The following is a 14564-nucleotide window of genomic DNA, read 5'->3' on the forward strand; positions in this document are numbered from 1 at the left end:
GAACTTTGAGCGTTATAATTTTACAGGTATTATTTATGCTCTAACAGCAACATTACACACTAACTAAAGTTTGAACAATGGGATCACGAAGAACGGGACCTTTAAATATGCATGCAGTGAAGATAATCAAAGTACGCTTTTCCTGGACCACATTTGTGTGGCTATTTATGTTTAAGATTCTTAAAATATAAATATATATATATATATATATATATATATATATATATATATATATATATATTATCGTTGCTTATGATATTAATATTGAACCACTGTACTCACATGGACTGATTTAAATATGTGTTTAGTACATTAATGGATCTTGAGAGTGTACATTTCTGTGCTCCCTATGGAGGCCTCACTGAGCCTTCAGATTTCAACAAAAATATCTTCATTTCTGTTCCTAAGATGAACGGAGGTCTTACGGGTGTGGAACGGCATAAGGGTGAGGAATAAATTACATTTCATTTTTGGGTGAACTAACCCTGGCCAGCCTTTTGCGGATATAGCAGCTTCAACTCTTCTGGGAAGGCTTTCCATAAGGTTTAGGAGTGTGTTTATGGGATTTTATTTTATTTTATCATTCTTCTAGAAGCACATTTGTGAGGTCAGGCACTGATGTTGGAGGAGAAGGCCTGGCTCTCAGTCTCTGCTCTAATTCATCCCAAAGGTGTTCTATCGGGGTTGAGGTCAGGACTCTGTGCAGGCCAGTCAAGTTCCTCCACTTCCATGTCTTTATGGATCTTGCTTTGTGCACTGGAGCAGAGTTATGTTTTGAGAGGAAGGGGTCATTACCTCTTGGCAGGTGTAAGGCTTCTCTTCAGTGTGAATTCTCATGTGTTTCTCAAGGCTTGCTTTATGAGTGAAACTCTTTCCACACTGTTGGCAGGTGTAAGGCTTCTCTCCAGTGTGAATTCTCATGTGTTCCTGAAGGGTTCCTTTACGAGTGAAACTATTTCCACACTGTGGGCAGGTGTAAGGCTTCTCTCCAGTGTGAATTCTCATGTGGACTTTAAGAAGCCCTTTTCGAGTAAAGCTCTTTCCACACTGTTGGCAGGTGTGAGACTTCTCTCCAGTGTGAATTCTCATGTGTTCCTGAAGGGTTCCTTTACGAGTGAAACTATTTCCACACTGTGGGCAGGTGTAAGGCTTCTCTCCAGTGTGAATTCTCATGTGGACTTTAAGATGACCTTTACGAGTGAAACTCTTTCCACACTGTGGGCAGGTGTAAGGCTTCTCTCCAGTGTGAATTCTCATGTGTTTCTTAAGGTTTGCTTTATGAGTGAAACTCTTTCCACACTGTGGGCAGGGGTAAGCCTTCTCTCCTGTGTGAAGTCTCATGTGGCCTTTAAGAAGCCCGTTTCGAGTAAAGCTCTTTCCACACTGTTGGCAGGTGTGAGGCTTCTCTCCAGTGTGAATTCTCATGTGGACTTTAAGAGACTCTTTATGAGTGAAACTCTTTCCACACTGTTGGCAGGTGTAAGGCTTCTCTCCAGTGTGAATTCTATTGTGTTTCCCAAGGGTTCCTTTATCAGTGAAACTCTTTCCACACTGTTGGCAGGTGTAAGGCTTCTCTCCAGTGTGAATTCTCATGTGGCCTTTAAGATGCCCTTTATCAGTGAAACTTTTTCCACACTGTTGGCAGGTGTAAGGCTTCTCTCCAGTGTGAAGTCTCATGTGGCCTTTAAGATGCCCTTTTCGAGTGAAACTCTTTCCACACTGCTGGCAGGTGTGAGGCTTCTCTCCAGTGTGAATTTTAATGTGTTCCTCAAGGTTTCCTTTACGTCTGAAACTCTTTCTACACTGCTGGCAGGTGTAAGGCTTCTCCCCAGTGTTCATTTTCCTGTGGACTTTAAGGTGCTGTTTTTCAATTAAACTCTTTCCAGACTTTTTTTGTGAGGAAATCTTTTCAGTCTGTGAGCAACTAAAAGATTTTTCTCCAGCTATGAAATCATGATGTTGCCCATACGGATCTTTCTCTTCCATTGGATTTAGTTCTTGGCTCTCCACTTTTAGTGCCATCAGATCTAAAACAGACAAAAAAAAAGTTAACCGCAGTTCAATGGCACAAAACAACAGACAAAGACATTAAACCAGAAACATGTATGTTACATCCTATTCCCAGTAAGCTACAGAAAGAGGGGTTACATTTCTTTAGGAAAATGTACAAACTCTCTTTTCATCATGTTTGGATTCTATGTGTTCAGGACACTGCCACAGTTGTTATTGAAGTGGTTTGGAATATAGGGTTTTGCGATTTGGGGAAAATATCTAATTGCGATTTTTCTGACAGATATTATGATTCGATTTGCTATTTAAAGGGTTGGTAAACCACGATTTGACTTTTCTAACTTTAGCTAATGTGTAATGTTGCTGTTTGAGCATAAACAACATCTGCAAAGTTACAATGTTCAAAGTTTAAAGCAAAGGGAGATATTTGCTTTTAAAGAAATCAATTTCTAAGGACTACAGCAAACGGCCAGTAGGGACTACTAGACATTCCTCCAGGGTCTCTGACATCACCAGCCCCAATATTTACATAAACCCCTCCTCCGAGAATATTAAATAAGGGGGGGCGAGGCCATTTTGTATCGCCGCGGGAAAGCGTTGTTGTGGTTAGTAGGCTGGAGTGTTGTTGCCGCAATGCCGACGAAACGCTGTTATTTTCATCAACAAAGTTGCAGGTCCACTTTGTTCAGCCTTCCTAGGGACGGGGGTGCGTTGCAGTGCGTTTAATATTCAACATCATGTTATATGCGTGTGTGTATGAGACAGAGGGGAACAGGGGTCGGATGAGAAGACCGGAAAATGTGACATAATGGACAATATCCGTCTGTATTTGCAATACACGAGCCGCGGTTCAGCTGCACAAGACAAACACTGCCAGGGCTCCCGCTGCAATATTCACGGAGGAAAGCTTCCACAATCTTCGCGAGTTCAATGCAGGATTCGCACAGCGGCTTGTCCTGCAGGATGGATTCAAAAACAGAAGCTGTTTACGGGCCACAACCTGTAAGTATGATTTATTTTTCGTTGATGTGTTTTCCTGTAATAGTCTGTATTGTTAATTGTACGTTGTGGCAAGGAAGTAAACAGATGACAACGCTGTTTGGCTCTGCAAACCAGTTTGTTAAATGCTCATTCATACTTAACGTTACAAACTTTTTTTTAAATCTCAACAGAGAACTTGGCATTAGTGTAAATTATTCTTTGATTAGAGCTTTTATGTATTGTTTATCTACAGGCATGCTAAACATGGTTCTGTGTGTGATTTGGCTACTATAGTAAAGCCAGTGCTTAGTGTTTGTTTTGGGTTAGTTCTTGCGACAGATATTTGGCTATAATCGTTCTAAAAATACAAAAGTAACGGTGCCATTCAGTAGCGATCACTATAGATCCGCAGTCTTTACTCTTGAGGACTGAACAGGTTCTGCTCGATCATCTTCACTAAAATTGTCTGGGTCCGATTCGGGCTCAAATTGGTATGGTTTTATTGATGCCATTGTTTCTAGTACTACCCAAAGCACAGTCTACCGGTAAGGTAAGGGGCGTGACGTTTCCGACAAACGTGCACAGGGCGGTTAGCGAATCACAACACACTGGGCCAGCTAACCAATCTGAGCCCATTGCGTATTTTTGAGGGACTGGCTTCATACCGTTTTTACAAAGAGGGACAGAGTAGTGTAGAATAAAGGTAAAATTTATGAAAAATAATGCAATTTTTTTTTAAACGAAGCATGAACACGTTACAGTGCACCCCACAAACACAATCAAGCCTTCGAAAGAATGTGTTTTACCACCCCTTTAATTCTGTTAGGTCAAGCTTCAGCTGCACAACAGGGAACATGTCGAAAAGAGTCAGGTGAATGAAAAATGCCAGCGCTTGTTTTTGTTGTTTGCTGACCGCTACCGTTGTGTCTGTGAATGCGGCTCACCGTTAATGAACGTGTCACGGATTGATGATGTAAAACTCAGTCCGTACGTGTCTCTTGCTTGCGTCCGTTTTCGCGTTTGACTGTCGTACAGTCTGACATAATGACAACTGAGATCCTACAGTGTGACATGTATTACATCAGGGATCGTGTTCGTACAGTCTGACAAGCAACATTCGCAGAGGATTTAGAAAAATCGCACCGTGTGCAGGACCCTTAACTCCAATTATAAAATAGTTTTTTCTCCAATTCATTGTTGAAATATAATTTTATACACAGTGTAGGTCATTTTCACGACAGGTTTATTTAACATGCATGAAATAATCAAGACATCACTAACAGGTTAAGTAGAATATAATGAATATAACGGATAATATAGAGCATAATTTTATTCACTAGAGAAATCAACTCTTTCACTAAATATATGTTGACACTGAATGACTGCCTGAGGTAAATGTGATGCTAACGTTACATGACATTGTTTAGTTTACAAGCAGTTATATTGACGTCTTTCCCCTGTTGAAACACTGATTTAGCGATTACACCACATGACAGTAAGTTGTAATGTATCCTCAGCATCAGGGACGTCGTTAGGCCTATTTTAGGGGGGCTGAAGCTACCCCAAAATGTTCCTAAGCCCCCCTAAATGATAATAAGAACAACAATAACAATTCGATTTATCAATAACCCTATCCTCATTCATATTTAGACGCAACAAATGATTTATATCCAGTGTGGGATAATTATGTTTTATGGGACAATTATGTGTTATCTAAAAAGGTTAACTATGTTTGGTATATTACAATATGTTTGGAATCTTTTAATATGCTTGTGTAACCACTTACAGCAGAGGCCTATGGTGACTAAAGCCAGTCACCATATGAATTAACTAGAGGCACGCTCTGATAGCGAAAGTATTTGAAACCCTGAGCTGGCAGTGGGGGAGCGGCTATGCTTGGTATGTTTTTGTGTGCAGATGCCAAATAGGGGAGGTCGAGAGGAGCGAAGGCCATTGGAAGGTGTTCATCGAACCAGGAGAAAGGCGTCACCAACACAAGAATAAAAACTGCATACTTAGCCTTGTGAGACATTACGGACCGCCCGTATGTCAGTATTGATTTGCTGTTCTGTAATCCTGAGCTCAGAAGCTGATCTGATTTTGCTTTATTAAACTTTCAATTTACTTTTATACTTTTACTGAATCTCTTGCGTCTACTTATTGACAAACCAAAGAACTGGGGAGGAAACGGCAATTTCCAACACCAGCTACAAAAAAATAGCCGAAAAGTCGGAAGTTGGACAGAAGTACAAAGAGTCATTGTGCTATCAAGATGATACAGCGTTGCAGACCGGAGCACTACTGCAAGTAACTTCATCTCGTCTCATCATTACCACGGTTATAATCGTTAACGAAAGCGAACGAAAAAACGAAAACTAGGTGGGTTGTCATTAACTGAAATAAAAATAAAAACGAGGCATTACAAAAAAATGGTAACTAACCAAAACTGTAATGTGTGTTTGGCAAAACTGACTAAAATAAAATTATAGATTAAATGTCCTTAGTTTTCGTCTTCATCAATGTCTTTCATTGAGCAAATAACCTTCAGCTGCATTTCCTTCCCCTGCGTCTCTCACTCACGCGTCTCTCTCACATACACACGCGCCACCAGGGGCGTAAATTTAATCTAAAAGTTTTAGATTAAGAGAAGAGATTTTTAGAAAAGAGCAATTTTTGAAGGGGACACAAATAATACAGCCAAAATCGTACTTGTAAGGATATATGTACCACAAAAAAAATAAAAAAAAAATAAAACATTTCATACTTATTTGCCGTTTTGGTGCACTGAAAAATTATCTAATAATCTAATCTCCGTTTTTCTTTTCTCTGTCATTTTATCTGACCAACAACACAAAGCGATAGTAGTTTACATACGATTAAGGTTCACCACGCAGTCATATTATAATTATTCAATTATCTTGCGTCCTCCACATAGTATGTTATACTATGATATTCAGATATTTAGATATTCAACTGCAGAAGCCTCTGATCTGCCACTTATCATCATATTGAGCAAAACCCTACACAGATCTGACTGAACTTCAATTTTTTTAATTTGGGGGCGGGTTGCTTGAATTTTGGGTTCAATAGCCTATTATTCGTAATGAAAAACACAACAACAAAACAGTACAATGACACACTCCCTTAAATAGGCGCTTTTACACTTTGAAACCAAATCTTCGATAATCTTGTCTGTCAGCTGTTTGCTCGTTCGGCTCGTGCTGTATTGAGCAGACACGTTCAGTTTTTAATTGTTTTGTCAGTTCTCTAACTGAACTCAATGATTTTATTACTATACAGCGGAGCGGGGCGGTGCGGCGGTGGGCAAGTGATGTTAACAGTGTTTTCCCTAATCTGTATTAAAAAGAAAAGAATCACTTCATCTGACGTTTAAAGTGAATAAAATAGCCTTGACCGCGACTTACTGGTGTTTCACAACTGCTGTCTGAAGCAGTTCTCTCCCCAAACTTGTGTGGTAGTTTTTCTACGTTCTACTATGTTAGTTGAGGTGCACGGTGGATCAAACCACTGTGAGGCAAGGGGGGACTCAAAATGTTTCTAAACTTAAAACGCATTTTTTTTGTCCCGTTTGCGTTTGTATTGTTTTACTACTTACACATTTATTTTAAATATATATTGTTATATTATTTACAATACTCAGCATGGTTTTTAGGGGGGGACAGCCCTCAGATAGGGGGGGTCCTGTCCCCCCCATCCACTCTGCGATTTACGCCCCTGCACGCCACACACACAACACACACACACACACAACACACACACACACACACACACACAGCCCCTCCCCTCCGTGCACACCGCCGTCTCCATGAGAACGAGTGTTCGCCGTTGAAAGCAAGTTCGCGAAAGGTTGGCATCTCGTGAACACCTTTACACAATCACACATTAAAAAGTGGTATAAAAATATTTTTAATTCAGAATATAATTTTGTCAGTGTGTTAATGTCGACCCGAGAAGCGATTGCTACTTTAGAAAGTTAATTAGTTGCAAGTTTGAGGTAAAATGCACTTGTGTTGTCAATGCTGTGATTCAAATATTAAATAATGTTATGTCATGTGTTTACACTTACACTGAATGTTTGATGAGTAGGCTATTGTATAGGGTACATTTATCAGAAGCCTTGGATGAACAGGGAAGTGCGACTCCTGCTGAAGTCACGCAACACTGCCTTCAGATCAGGAGATGCACAAGCCTACAGTACATCCAGAGCAAACCTGAAGAGGGGCATCAAAAAGGCCAAGCACTGCTACAAGCTAAAGATAGAGGGACACTTTTCCAACTCTGACCCTCGACGCATGTGGCAGGGCATTCAGGCCATCAGTGATTATAAACCCACCCACTCCACCCCCGCAGCCACTGATGTCAACTTCCTGAACGAGCTAAATTACTTCTATGCTCGTTTTGAAAGAGACAACAGAGAAACTGCCACCAAGCTCAAACCCTCAGCTGACCACCCACCAATCACACTCTCCTCCACAGATGTCTGCAAGGCACTGAGCCGGATCAGCGCGCACAAGGCTGCTGGACCAGACAACATCCCTGGACGTGTTCTCAGGGCATGTGCGGAGCAGCTCGCTGGGGTTTTTACAGACCTTTTCAACCTGTCTCTTGCCCAAGCAGCTGTACCATCATGCTTTAAACGCACTTCCATTGTGCCAGTGCCGAAACACTCTAGCCCGAGGTGCCCTAATGACTACCGCCCTGTAGCACTCACACCCATCATTATGAAGTGCTTTGAACGGCTGGTCCTTGAACACCTAAAAGACTCTCTACCATCCACATTGGACTCACACCAGTTTGCCTACCGCAGCAATAGGAGCACAGAGGATGCAGTTTCCATGGCACTGCACTCTGTGCTCACTCATCTGGACCATAAGAACACTTATGCACGCATGCTGTTTGTTGACTTCAGCTCAGCATTCAACACGGTCATACTAACCAAGTTAATAGCCAAACTTGGAGACCTGGGCATCAACACTTCAATGTGTAACTGGATTTTGGACTTCCTAACTGACAGACCCCAGAATGTTCGATCAGGATCCACCTGCTCCACGTCCATCACACTCAACACTGGTGTACCACAGGGCTGTGTGCTAAGTCCGTTTCTCTACTCCCTCTTCACCGCCGACTGCAAGCCTGTGTATGGATCTAATTCCATCGTCAAGTTTGCGGAAGACACTACGGTGATTGGTCTCATCAGCAACAACGATGAGACTGCCTACAGGGAAGAGATCCAGCACCTGGCCACATGGTGCGCTGATAATAACCTGCTCCTCAACACCACCAAAACGAAGGAGCTCATCGTGGACTTCAGGAAGGAGCCAAGAGGCACACACGACACCATCCACATCAATGGAATGGCTGTTGAGCGTGTCTCCAGTTTCAAGTTCCTGGGGATCCACATCTCGGCAGACATGTCGTGCTCCACTGCCTGCCATCGAGCACATCCAGAGGAAACGCTGTCTGCATCGAGCTCGCAGCATCCTCAAGGACTCCTCTCACCCAGCCCACAGACTGTTTTCTCTCCTGCCCTCCGGCAGGCGTTTCAGGATCCTCCGGACCAGGACCAGCAGACTTAAGAACAGTTTTTTTCCCCAGAGCTGTCTCTTTACTGAACTCAAACCCCCGTTGATCCACTCCCCTCATATACTGCTAACTCTCCTACCTCACATCTGCCTTCACTTTGTTATTTGCACTACCGACTGTTTATTATAGTAACAACTGTTTACTTATACATCTTGCACTGCCATATCTTAACTGGATTATGCTCATTTGCACTGCCGACTGTATTTATAGTACCCCTGTTTGCATTTGCATTTTGCACCATACTTCTAACTGTAATATGCAACCACTTTCCACTGCACTTTTACACTTTTTTTCGGATAGCTCTGTCCATCATTTATTGCACTACCTTAATCCACTGCTATATTCCTCATTTTAGCCTAACATATTATTGTATACCTCTATCTGTAAAATTCTGTTTATAGTAATAGCCATCTGTATATTGTATTCATAGTACATATTCACCTGTAAATTCTGTTTATAGTAATAGCCATCTGTATAATTATTCACTGTACATATTCACCTGTAAATTCAGTTCTGTTTATAGTAATAACCATCTCTCTATTTATACATATTTATATATATTCAGTACATATCCATGTCCTGCACTTACGCAACCACTGTATATATCCTGCACTTGCTGCTATTGCACTTCTGGTTAGACCTAAACTCCATTTCGTTGCCTTGTACTTGTACTTGTGTAATGACTATAAAGTTGAATCTAATCTAATCTAATCAGGAGCAAAATCTGGCCTAAGGAAATTCCCCCTTTGATGTGTCTAAAAGCTAACATTACAGTAACTTTTCTTTAACAGAGTAGAAATGGAAGAGAATATGTCTGTCACGTTTTACTTGTTAAAGGGATAGTTCACCAAAAAACTTTTTTATTTACTCTCCCTCAAGTTGTTCCAAACCTGAATGAGTTTCTTTCTTCTGCTGAACACAAAAGAAGATATTTTTAATAATGTTTGTAACCAAGCAGAGAGAGCAACCATTGACTAAAAATACTATGGTAGTCAATGGTTGCTCTCTCTGCTTGGTTACAAACATTATTCAAAATATCATCTTTTGTGTTCAGCAGAACAAAGAAACTCATTCAGGTTTGGAACAACTTGAGGGTGAGTAAATGATGACAGAAGTTTCTATCCCTTTAACATCTTGGTTTCTTGACTGGTTATTGACATAAGTGTAGCTCTAGATGTGAGTGCACAGATTTTGCAAACGCAAGTTACAAATACCCTGGGGGCGAGTGTGGGAACTCGGATTGAAGTGTGCTCGGTGCTTGAAACAAGACGACTGTGAACTGTTAAAGATTGCACTCGGTTACACGCGTGCACCGAACTATCCATCGTGTTAAACCCGCCAATAGCGCGCCAGGTGAATAAGCCGGTTTCTGATTGGTCCCCGCAAATTTGTAACAGAAGCAGGATAGAAATGTGTACAGGTTTCCAGCCTGAGGTACAGGCCGAAATCAATTCGCCTGCAGTTTGGGCTGGGTTTACCTGGTCTAGGCCATTTCAGGAGCGACTCGCAGAACAGGATAGCGGATTCAGTCAATTAAAAGCGTTCGTCATTCCTGAAACTTTGCGGTATATGTGGACGTTGGTCCTCTTAAGAAACATGACAAAACTTTTCTTCAAATTGTGAATGTAGTATAGACTACAGAAAGCAAGCAGTGCAGCTGTTATAGTGATCGACAGAAAATCCCTCTATAAACCAATGAATCTAACAGCACAAAAAATTATTTACATTGAGTAAGCTTTGCTTGTTATAATGAGAGGATCTGTGAGCGTGTAGACTTGAAAATATCAAATGAGTGAGCTCAGCTTTGAGAATGAAACCAACCTGTGTGTTCTTCAGTTTCTTCATGTTTCACTCTCAATGTTTCTTCAATCTTCACGTCTTCTCTCTCCTCTTTCTCTGTTTGTTCCTCAGTTTCTTCATGTTTCACTCTCAATGTTTCTTCAATCTTCATCTCTTCACTCTCCTCTTTCTCTGTTTGTTCCTCAGTTTCTTCATGTTTCAAACTGAATACATTTTCAATCCTCAGGTCTTCACTCTCCTCTTTCTTTCTTTGTTCCTCAGTTTCTTCATGTTTCAAACTGAATACATTTTCAATCCTCAGGTCTTCACTCTCCTCTTTAATAAACACTATCTTTATTAATGATCTCAGCTGCTTCTCCAGGAGTTTTTCTGTGTGTTTGTCCTGTTTAAGACGAAAAATAAATCCACATTAAATCTCTGATTGTCTCAATCAGCTCTATTTCAGTATCAACAGTCTCAGTAACACTCAAAACTAGCACAACAAACTAATAAAAGAAAACAAATTACACAAACACTATATATTTATTTAATTTCTCTCATCTCTATTCTCCAGAGACTGAACTCATGTTTATATGATGAACTGAGTCTCTATCAGCTCTAGTTCAGTCTCAGTAACACTCAACACTAGCACTACACACTAATAATGAACACTAGAGAGTGTGATAAAGCTCAGTTTCTCCATCATCTCAACTCTCCAGAGACTGAACTCATGTTTATATGATGAACTGAGTCTCTATCAGCTCTAGTTCAGTCTCAGTAACACTCAACACTAGCACTACACACTAATAATGAACACTAGAGAGTGTGATAAAGCTCAGTTTCTCTCATCATCTCTACTCTCCAGAGACTGAACTCATGTTTATATGATGAACTGAGTCTCTATCAGCTCTAGTTCAGTCTCAGTAACACTCAACACTAGCACTACACACTAATAATGAACACTAGAGAGTGTGATAAAGCTCAGTTTCTCCATCATCTCTACTCTCCAGAGACTGAACTCATGTTTATATGATGAACTGAGTCTCTATCAGCTCTAGTTCAGTCTCAGTAACACTCAACACTAGCACTACACACTAATAATGAACACTAGAGAGTGTGATAAAGCTCAGTTTCTCCATCATCTCTACTCTCCAGAGACTGAACTCATGTTTATATGATGAACTGAGTCTCTATCAGCTCTAGTTCAGTCTCAGTAACACTCAACACTAGCACTACACACTAATAATGAACACTAGAGAGTGTGATAAAGCTCAGTTTCTCCATCATCTCTACTCTCCAGAGACTGAACTCTTTTTTATTCTGTTACTTTACTCACACAACACTGATAAATGTTAGATAAAGCAATGCTGTGTTACATTTAATAATACATCATTCATTCTGCCTGTAAAACTTTGAAGATGGTTTCTATAATTTTAAACACTTTAAACGCTTAAAACACACAAACCTTTCTTCAGCAGAAACACAACACATGCGGGAGCGCGGCGCGGACTTATGACGTCACACCAATCACACCAAAATAAAAGTCCCGCTCTCTCTCTCTCTCTCTCTCTCTCTCTCTCTCTCTCTCTCTCTCTCTCTCTCTCTCTCTCTCACACACACACACACACACACACACACACACACACACACACACACACACACACACACACACACACACACACACACACACACACACACACACACACTCACTCTCACTCCAGTCTACATTCACAGAAGTGCCCAAATACAAATAATACAAGAGATGACCAAAATTCAGGGCTGAATGTATTGGTGAAATACATATTTAAATACATGTTGTTCAGTGATGAGCTGAAAATATTAGGAAACTAGTAAAGACTGAGAGACTTTAAAGGTTTTGTTTAGGGGAATGCATTATTTATACAATACAAATGATCTTTGTGTGTTAGCACTGAAATGCATGTCTGATATTAAAAATATGTATATAGCTATAAAGTTAATTTAAGTGTAAAGACACCTGAAAATAAGTGTACAATGTCTAACCAGAGTAAACAAACTTTGAAGTTAGCTAGATAGGACCTGAAATTTGGAAAAAGTTAATTTAGGGTTTGAAGTTTACCGTTTTTTACAATCGCTATGACAATTTTTTGCAACAAATTTCCTAAACTCTTAACGCACACTGCAAAACATGCTTTTCTTACTTAGTATTTTTGTCTTGTTTTCAGTCCAAATATCTAAAAAATCTTACATTAAGAAGCATTTACTAGACAAGCAAACTTTTTTGTCTTGTTTTGGGGGAAAATAACTCAAAATGAAGGGAGTTTTTGCTTAAAATAAGCAAAATAATCGCCCAATGAGGTAAGAAAAATAATCTTAATTCAAACAGAAAACAAGATTATTTTGTTTACCCCATTGGTAGATTATTTTGCTTATTTTAAGCAAAAACTCCCTTCATTTTGAGTTATTTTCCCCCAAAACAAGACAAAAACTTTTGTTTGTCTAGTAAATGCTTCTTAATGTAAGATTTTTTTAGATATTTAGACTGAAAACAAGACAAAAATACTAAGTAAGAAATGCATTTTTTGCAGCGCACCAACACACAAAATTTGGCAAAACGGTTCATTTCATGTCCAAAATCACACATTGTAAACTAAACTGCAACACTAGTTTTATGAACAATAGTATTAAAACCCAGGGGGCGCCAGGTTGATGCGATCATGATGGGTACAAGTCAACTGGAGAATATGAAATGACTGATAACAAGAACTGCAAGCAGTAGTAGGCGAACGAATAGTATGTCCGAATCCTCAGTATTCATAAAAGAGTAGGCAAGAATATTCTGGCTGATAAACTAATTCTCGCGAGATTCGGACGTGTGCGTACTTAAGTTGTGTCCGAATATGCCTACATACCTACTATATAGTAGGAGAAAACAGTACATGAAAGGAGTAGTATGGCGGAAACCTCAATATTTATAAAACAGTAGGCGAGAAATCCCCGGATGGCCTACTGCGTCCACCCAGATTCTGAAGTGTGCATCCGATGGACATAAAATATTAATATATTAAATAATTCAATTCAATTCAATTCAATTCAAATTTATTTGTATAGCGCTTTTCACAAAACACATTATTTCAAAGCAGCTTTACAGAAAGTGCATTTCATAGATGAACAGTATAAAAAATGTTAGAAACACAATGTTAAAGAACAATGTTCGAAAAAGATAATCAGTCGTGTATTAATTTAGGCCATAACAACGCTGGCGTTGAGTCGTCTCATCACAGGTGTTGAGGCATCCGAAGTCTTCATGAGCGGCTGGATACAAACTGGAGCTGACAAACTATTTACCTCGGGACTAGTGTCCCGAGATAACAACAGAAAAGCAGATGGGAAATAATTAGCATAGCTGCTGTTCAGAATATTATATTAATGCTGTTGTTCCCATTTAACTGTAGTATAAAAGGTAATTATAATGTGAATGCTTGGCTAAAGAGATGCGTCTTTAATCTAGTTTTAAACTGGGACAGCGAGTCTGAACCTCGGACAATATCAGGAAGACTATTCCAGAGTTTAGGAGCTAAATGTGAAAAAGCCCTCCCTCCTTTAGTGGACTTACATATCCTAGGAATGACCAGAAGCCTAGAGTTTAGTGATCTTAAAGAGCGCGATGGATTGTAGGGCGATAGAAGATCCGTAAAATACACTGGAGCTAAACCATTTAGGGCTTTATAGGTCAGTAGCAATACTTTGTAATTGATACGGAACTTAACAGGTAACCAGTGTAGAGATGATAAAATTGGTGTTATATGATCATATTTTCTTGACCTAGTAAGAACTCTAGCAGCTGCGTTTTGGACTAACTGTAGTTTGTTTATTGAGGATGCAGGACAACCAGCTAATAAAGCATTACAGTAATCTAGTCTCAAGGTCATGAATGCATGAACTAACTTTTCTGCATCAGAAATAGATAGCATGTTACGTAGCTTGGCAATGTTTCTAAGGTGGAAAAATGCCGTTCTTGTAACATATGAAATATGATTTTCGAATGTCAGGTTGCGGTCTAGTATAACACCCAGGTCTCTTACTGTAGTGGATAAAGCGACAGGACATCCTTCCAAGTTAAAGTTGTATTGTGCGAGGTTTTGTGGGCAGTTTTTTTGACCAATAAGTAATACCTCCGTTTTATCTGAATTTAATAGCAGAAAATTACA

At 39.9% G+C, this 14564-nt stretch overlaps 1 protein-coding gene across 1 annotated transcript; it reads right to left on the bottom strand.

Moving 5' to 3' along the window:
• Nucleotides 1–472: 472 nt before the first annotated feature.
• LOC307138358 (uncharacterized protein) lies at nucleotides 473–11922 on the bottom strand. The gene is made up of 3 exons (XM_079836613.1): nucleotides 11840–11922; nucleotides 10417–10777; nucleotides 473–2027 (listed from the first exon to the last, which is right to left on the bottom strand). The coding sequence occupies exons 2-3, from the start codon at nucleotides 10544–10546 to the stop codon at nucleotides 736–738; spliced, it is 1422 nt and encodes a 473-aa protein (XP_079692739.1). The 5' UTR covers nucleotides 10547–10777; nucleotides 11840–11922; the 3' UTR covers nucleotides 473–735.
• Between the last annotated feature and the right edge of the window lie 2642 nt (nucleotides 11923–14564).

Source organism: Gobio gobio, assembly GCF_949357685.1.
Source record: "Gobio gobio genome assembly, chromosome: 1".
NCBI classification, from domain to species: domain Eukaryota; kingdom Metazoa; phylum Chordata; class Actinopteri; order Cypriniformes; family Gobionidae; genus Gobio; species Gobio gobio.